This window comes from Nasonia vitripennis (genome assembly GCF_009193385.2).
Source record: "Nasonia vitripennis strain AsymCx chromosome 4 unlocalized genomic scaffold, Nvit_psr_1.1 chr4_random0006, whole genome shotgun sequence".
Taxonomy (NCBI): Eukaryota; Metazoa; Arthropoda; class Insecta; order Hymenoptera; family Pteromalidae; genus Nasonia; species Nasonia vitripennis.
In genome coordinates this window covers 1,459,403-1,466,972 of record NW_022279641.1, presented here as the reverse complement: position 1 = coordinate 1,466,972, position 7,570 = coordinate 1,459,403, and the positions used below count along the sequence as shown (strand labels likewise).

Below are 7,570 nucleotides of genomic sequence, written 5' to 3'. Positions count from 1 at the left end.
GTAGCTGTAGTAAATGCGAAATAGAAGGCGAGTATTATAATTGTATATGTTATCCATTACCAAATAAAATAAGCTTGCTAAAGTACTGTAATAGATTGTTGAGAACAAATGAACGTTTTAAAAATTTAGAATATATGCATGAGTATCAACGCAATTATAGTATTTTAAATGAATTGCCTCATGTTGGACTGGTTTCGAATGTACCCATTGATAGTATACATGCAGTGTATTTAGGCATCATGCAGCAATTAATCAGGCATTGGATAGGTGATAAAGGAAGAAATAATAAAGAATATAAACTATCAACTGATCAAATCCAAAAAGTATCAAATACACTGGAAAGTTTGAAACGTGTTTTACCTGATGATTTCAACAGGCGCTGCAGGTCCTTAATTTATTGGAAACAGTGGAAAGCAACAGAATTTCGTCATTTTTTATTGTATTTTGGACCCTTTACTTTAAAAAATATTTTAAAAACGAATGTTTACCAGAATTTTTTAAAACTGCACACAAGCATGGTTATTTTAACAAACGAAACTTTAGTAATGAATTCTGAAAATGTTGAGTATGCCGAACGTTTAAACATAGATTTCATACAGAGTTTTCAAGATATTTATGGGAAGGAAAATGTTACTTTTAATATACATGCATTATTACATTTAGCCAAAGACGTGAAATTATATGGTCCTTTAGATAAATTTAGTGCGTTTCCATTTGAAAACTATCTTTGTTCAATTAAGAAATTAATAAGAAAAGGTGAAAAACCTCTTGAACAAATCGCAAGAAGGTTATCAGAGTATGAGTTAAAAAAATAGTTCACGTTATAAAAACACTGACAAAGGCAATTTTTTTCAAGCAGAAAAAGAGCATTCGCGTAATATTTTTCAAAGAAACAAGCAGTATAAGGTTTTGAAAACTGATTCATGGAGACTAAATATTGATGACGAAAGAAACAATACCGTTAGGCTTGCAGATTCGACAGTTGTCACTGTGGAAAATATTGTCAAAATCAATTAAGTACTTTATATAGTCGGGAGAAGTATTCAAATACAAGGGATTTATTTACGATTTCTGGTTTTAAAAGTGGATTGTTAGGTATTGAAATTGTTTCTGATACAAGTGCAGTAGAAACTTGGCCTTGTAAATCTATCTCTTACAAGATATTCAAAGTCGCTTGTACCAATGGATATATTACATATCCAATTATTCATACATTTGTAAATAATGAATACATATATATGTATTTTAATGATAAATTGTAACTCGCAATGTTAACCCATCCAAGCCTAAGAAACTATTTTCAGACACTGAAGAAGAAATGATACTCTGTAAGTATAAAATGAGCTGTTCTTTTCAGTCCCGGTGTTACTTATTAACTACAAATATTAATTAATATACGGAATGGCGTTTATTAGCGCCCGTGCTGAAGGACGACTTATGACACATGTATCGTACGATATTCTATAGTACTGTCTAGCATAAATCCTTTGTTGCGCCTATCTGTAGCATAAACCGCCCATTTTTTGACCTTGTACTTAGCTACCGATAATCACGGTGCAATAATGGACTACTTATTCCACTGATAGGCGTCACATAAGCGACGATTTATGCCACGCAGCGCTATAATGATGTATTGTATACCAAGATCGTAGATTGGATTTTTTCAGACTCATCTTCGGCTCGCTAGCGCACTCGCCTTCGGCTCATGCTAGCTCACCTCGACACATGCTGCAAACTCCATACTCGGTCTAAAAAAGCCTACTTTACGTCCTTGGTCAATATATTATTATCGCCTGCTGCTGCGTTTTATCGCCCGCCGGTCGGTAAATGAGTACTTTTGGCCTCATTTTTAGATCAATAAAACACGAAACATGTGTTACAACCAAAGTATTAATTTTTTATTGATTACGTGGCTAAAAAGAAGTCGCTGAGATCTTATAATGCCAAAAAGAATGAAGCAATCCATGCAAAATCGAGAAACAACCGTTTTATTGCGGTGAAAAAAAAATTTTTTGCGAAAAAAATTATTCGATTGTTCCAAAATAGATACTTTAGCGTTAATGGGTTAACATAAGTTTGTTGTATATCTCCTTTTAATGCCTGGTTATTTTTTAAATTCATGAATTTTTTATTTTACGTTCTGTATATACATTCTGTATATATATTGTATTTTCTGTACGCAAATTTAAAAAAAAAATAGTTTACCTACCGAGAAAATCCCGTGATTATACACGTAATTTATCACATGATCAAACACAAATGAAAATTACAAAAAGGTTCAGTTAACCTCAAATTGTCGCTCCTTACGAAGAGTGGCACACTTCATACTCGCATCGAAGCAAAAGCAGTAGCACAGTTCGATATTTCCGGCGAAGACTAGCACGGTTCTCGGTGGAAAGTGAGAAAAACTTATGATAATTTAATAATTTTTGCAGTAATTGCCCCTTTCATGCGAATGTAATTATGTGCAAAATCTGAAGTTTTTAATATTAATCAGTTTTTGCTTCATGACGCCTAGAAATCGCCAATTTTGGCGTGAACTGTGCTAGTCTTCGTCGGAAAATCTGAACTGAACTACTCTTCGTAGGAAATCTGAACGATGCTACTCTTCGGAGAGATCGATGAGATAATGCGTAAAATAATTTTCCGTGTGAAAATTTGCATTAATAATGAAAGTAAATAGAATTGTTTAATAAGACTGTGTGACCGTTATTTGGTGTACCTGTACTTATGCAACTTTTATTATTAAACAAATTGGGTGAATATACAAAAAATAGAAGGTTGTTGTTTGATTAGATAGATATCGGTAGTACTATCTTAAGATTTGCATATGCACTGTTCCAAATTTAGTTTACAAGATAACAAGAGTGTAAATTTTTATTTATTTGTAAGCGATGAACGATCTATAAATTTAAGTAAATTTTCCAATTGTATATTATAGAATTTAATTGAAATCAAATTTTAAAATATTTCACAGATTCTTATCAGCCAAAATGCGGGATTTCGCGATAATTTTGGACGAAGAAGACGACATTAGGGTTATAGCCAGCAAATGGTTAACTACAGACAAAGGGTCAATGTTCTGGCCTCCTTTTATAAAGGCAAGTGACGTGACAGAGGCTATAATACAGCTAAGAGATGTCGGAAAAAATTGGAAGACATATCCGATCACAAAGCTAATCAAATTTAATGGTAGGCTGTTATTTTTAAACTTCGACATCACTTTAATACGGTTATATTATATAGTTTAGTTAATGTATCTTTACGTGTTTCATGTACAGATAGTTATACAGATGCAGTACGTGAATCAAAGCAGCATGGGATAGAACACTTCACAGATCCAAGTGATGATCAAAAATTAAAACGATCTAGATCAAATAGATACAAGAAAAATCGCGAAAGTTCTCCAGAAGAACCAAAAAAGAAGAAGGCCAAAACTGTTAGGAAAGATACTGATGATGAAAGTAGTGATCAAGAGGCCGGTGATTTAACAAAGAAAGTTGATTCACCCATCGATAGCGACGGCAATAAGTCTAGCGATGTCGAGCCGACTGAGGAGGATCCTCTATTGTTGCCACCTCTAAGCTTGAACGTTCAACTCCAAGACGTTGTTCAAAATGGTAAGTTTTGTGACTATATATGTATGTACCAGTTAGATAGCAGTATGAAATAGTAAGTCATATTAAGGGGAAGTTGGAGCTACAGCTTCGCAAATCCGCCATGCGGTACTTAGTATTTTACAACTTAAACAAAAATTAAAAGTCGGATCGACATTTTCTTTTGATAGAATTATTCACTAAACTGAACACTATGGCGCTCTGGTCTTGGTTTTTCATTGCAAGCTTTATTCAAAAAGTTATAGGGAACAGAAAAACAGTGTTTTTAGCTCTGACATCCCCTTAAGGGTCGAAACTAAGAAATTTTTCCAGCGGGTGTGTTTTACTGACTGAGCGACAAGATTTATCAAGAGGGTGATTTTACTGCTCAAGCGAAGCGAGGGCAGTAGTCATCTAAGGAAGAAATCTCGCGAGTACAGTAATTATCCCAAGTAAAAATCTATTATCAATCCGTATTGCATATAGTATTTTATTAGAATCTCGATCGGAAAGCCGCCCTGAAAGACGGGATCAACAACCTTTTATTATTAGTTTGATTTAGAATAACGCGCGCACATGCATCTTGTCATTTTTGTTTATTTTGTAGTTACTATAACTTAAGATTTTGTACGAAAATCGCAAAATGTTGATGAATTTATTACAAAACAAAACTAAAGTATTGTAAACAAAAAATTTAAAAAAATTTACTTTCCAATCGAAATTGCATATTTAACTTTCGGTTATTGGGTTAAAATAATAAATCAGGGCGAAAGGTGATGGCCATTTCGTTTGGGTGTGGAATAAGATAGATTATATGGCTAAATTGTGTATTACGCACACAAACTTTCTCAAATAGACATGTATGTATAATTATTGAAAATTATTTAAAAATCTAGTAGAAAAGTCTGTGAAAGGACATGTTGGAAAACCAGCGAATTCGAGTGGAGGTCAAAATAAAGAAAAGTCTGAGATACAATCTGGTAATACATCAAAAGCTCATTCACCAAATAGAGAATCTGATAACGCAAATTTTGATAAGCCGCCATCCGCAAAATCTAGTGCGGAAAAAAATACTCAGGCGTCTACTTCAAAATCCGATGAGCAAGAAAATGATCTTCCTTTGCCTGGCGTCAGTCATCTAACTGATCATGAAATTATTATTGCAACACCCCGTAAATATTTTTTATTTTTTAGATCTCACGAAATCTTTCGTAACACACAATATTGTTTTAATACTAGCTTAATCCAGGACTTTACTATGTTACTTCATCTAAAACAACGATCAATTACCATACATGAAAGTATTTTTGTCGCTATAAAAATAAACATTGATACGGAATGTCGAGTTGTTAGTGTGATCCATAATTTATGTACACACAATATTAACACACATAAGGAGAGCTCACACCTTTTGGATCACGGATTTTGATCATTGGCTTTATTCGTTGAGAATTAATGTTATTTACCTGCATGTACACTGTACAGTACTAAACTTTTTAATTTTATTGAATTCCGTGTTATTGTTATATAATATTATTGTCTGGTGAGGTCTTTAATGAAAATCGTGAGGCAGTATTTACGATATATTGTGTGTTATATGAATACTATCTTTTGCTATATGATCAATTAATTACCATAAATTGTTGCAGAGATGGTTTTTAAGTTAATAAATAAAGTTAACAGACTAAAGCGGCAGAATGACGCTTTAAAAAGAAAATTGGAGGGTGGTTATAGAAATACTAGATCGACAGACAAACAACTTTCTTTACAAGATATTGCGGTAATTAATAACTATTTCCCCATTGACACAAATGAAGCTAACAAGAACAAAAAAATAGATGTTGAAAATATGTTAGGAAAAAAAGATCAAGAGTTCTTCCAGAATGCGGTAAAAGTTATGAATGTTTAAGCTTAAAATTATTTTAGTTTATAATCTCGGGAGGTTCGTACCTTCTTGTGACACAGTATATATCGAGTATGCTTTGATGCGCCTTCTTTCCGAAATTGCACATTTTTTATCATGATTCTATAAAGAATTAGATATAAATAAGCAAACTGCATAAATATAATTTCTATACATTTGTGAATGTTAATTACTTTGAAAAATATTTCCAAGATATTAACTATCGATTTTGTAGTATGTCTTCGCTTATTTACCATGAATAATTTATAATCTTTATTACAATTAAACTATTAAAATCGTACACCATTCCTAATAGCTATTAAGCCTGACTATAACAGGAAAATAAATGTCCAATTACATGTTTCTGTGTCTAATTTTCTCAATTACTGCTTTTGTTTACATACATGTACTATTGATACATTTCTCGTGTACATAAAATTATCTTTTCAGTAATCGTCTTCGGCCTGCTATAAGCAATCGCTTTCATTAATTACCTCCAATTCGGTCATGCAATCTATTTTTTGCCCTTATTATTTGTATTTATAAATCAATATATCCTTATAATGTAGAAGGTACTAATGCAAGCATAAAAGGTACATTTTAAGTCAGTGTCTCTTATCGTACGTATAAAAAACACAGAAAAATGTATATGCATGCGTCAAAAGAAAATGGATTGTAGCAAAAACAATGTCCCTCTTTCCCTCACTCAGCTGTTCATATACATATAATTAGAATTATAAATGTATGAAACATTGTACGAAATTTTTAACATAAAGTAACTTACGTTTTAGGTAATCTTTTTCAAAAGCAAGGGAGGTAGCGATTGCCGCAAGTTAATATTTAACTGTATGATAGCTGCAATAACAAATGAAGTGGCGAATCAGTACAGCTTTATAGGGCGCAAAGCGCCAAGAAAATCTTTCAAAGACCTCCGGCTATGCACTTGCCTGTATCGTAAGTTTGTTTTTTTTTTCAAAGGAGAGAATACACTCAAATTTTAAACCTTTTTGCAATTTTAAGAGCCTCTGTCGTTCATAACGAAATTTCCTAAGATGGAAAGTAAATGTAATTATATTATATATTTTGGTAATGCTTTTTGTTATATAACTTAAAATGAATTTTTTCTAAATTATACCAATAGAATTCAAATTACATCTTATTTTTTTGCTGTTTAATTTTTTTTTTTTTTTTTTTCACTTAAAAGTAATTGAGCGGGCTTACTTGATCATTATATTTTACCTAGTTTACATATAAATTTTTAAATGAAACTCATAATCTTTAAGCGTTTAAACCATTCTATCGAATTATGAAATCATGGATTTTTAATTATTAGCAGTTTTGATGAACAAAATAATTTCAACTGTTGCTAATGTACACTTTATACATAAATATTTTGTTTTTATTGTTTAGAAGCTGTCAAACTTGCATTTCCAAATGCAAATGACGATGACATTGAAGATGGCATAAGTGCTTGGCAGGATACTGCAAACACGCGGCTAAAAGAGAGAAGCAAGGTAAATATTTTAATGAATTGATTATTTTTGCCTTCTATAAAACAAGCGATTTGGTGTAGTCTTTTTTGTTTTCAAAAAATCAATCATAAACAAATTCATTTGCGTTTATTATACGCATTTTTATTAAAATCATAGCTTATTCTGTTTTTTATCAGATTCTAAAGTTTTTTGCCATAGTAAATATTACCATTCTAAAGCTATTTTGCGTTATTTTTATATGACTACTTTTTTCAGTGGAAAAGGTCCAAAAAGGGCGCCATTCCAGCCAATAGTTATTGACGAAACCCTGAACAGTGGTGAAGAATCCGAATCATAATTATTTACTTATTTTATTCAGCATTCGTAAATACTTATTTTAATTCTAATCTTATCCAGTAATTATTATAATAAATAAAGTAGAGATCAGTAATTTAATAAAAACACAAGCTTAATTTGTAATTGATACATTTTTTCAATAAATAAAGGTATGTAATCATTCGATTTGAAGGTTTCTTTGAGCTAATATCAACTAATTTTAAGGGAAGTGTAACTTACATTTTGACAAAGGAGACTTCAAA

The 7,570-nt window shown here is 31.7% G+C and overlaps 1 protein-coding gene across 1 annotated transcript; it reads left to right on the top strand.

The window, feature by feature from the left end:
* The first annotated feature begins 1,338 nt into the window (after positions 1 to 1,338).
* On the top strand, positions 1,339 to 7,307 carry LOC107981929. The gene is made up of 7 exons (XM_031928337.2): positions 1,339 to 3,192; positions 3,282 to 3,620; positions 4,493 to 4,768; positions 5,246 to 5,484; positions 6,291 to 6,453; positions 6,910 to 7,013; positions 7,248 to 7,307. The coding sequence occupies exons 1-7, from the start codon at positions 2,994 to 2,996 to the stop codon at positions 7,290 to 7,292; spliced, it is 1,365 nt and encodes a 454-aa protein (XP_031784197.1). The 5' UTR covers positions 1,339 to 2,993; the 3' UTR covers positions 7,293 to 7,307.
* The last annotated feature ends 263 nt before the right edge of the window (positions 7,308 to 7,570 follow it).

What these genes read in the sequence shown, in the direction of transcription:
- LOC107981929 (XM_031928337.2), top strand. Translation starts at nt 2,994, where the DNA reads ATGCGGGATTTCGCGATAATTTTGGACGAAGAAGACGACATTAGGGTT. An exon ending in AAAGCTAATCAAATTTAATG is followed by an intron (nt 3,193 to 3,281) that starts GTAGGCTGTTAT and finishes TTTCATGTACAG; the next exon opens with ATAGTTATACAGATGCAGTA. An exon ending in AAGAGTTCTTCCAGAATGCG is followed by an intron (nt 5,485 to 6,290) that starts GTAAAAGTTATG and finishes CTTACGTTTTAG; the next exon opens with GTAATCTTTTTCAAAAGCAA.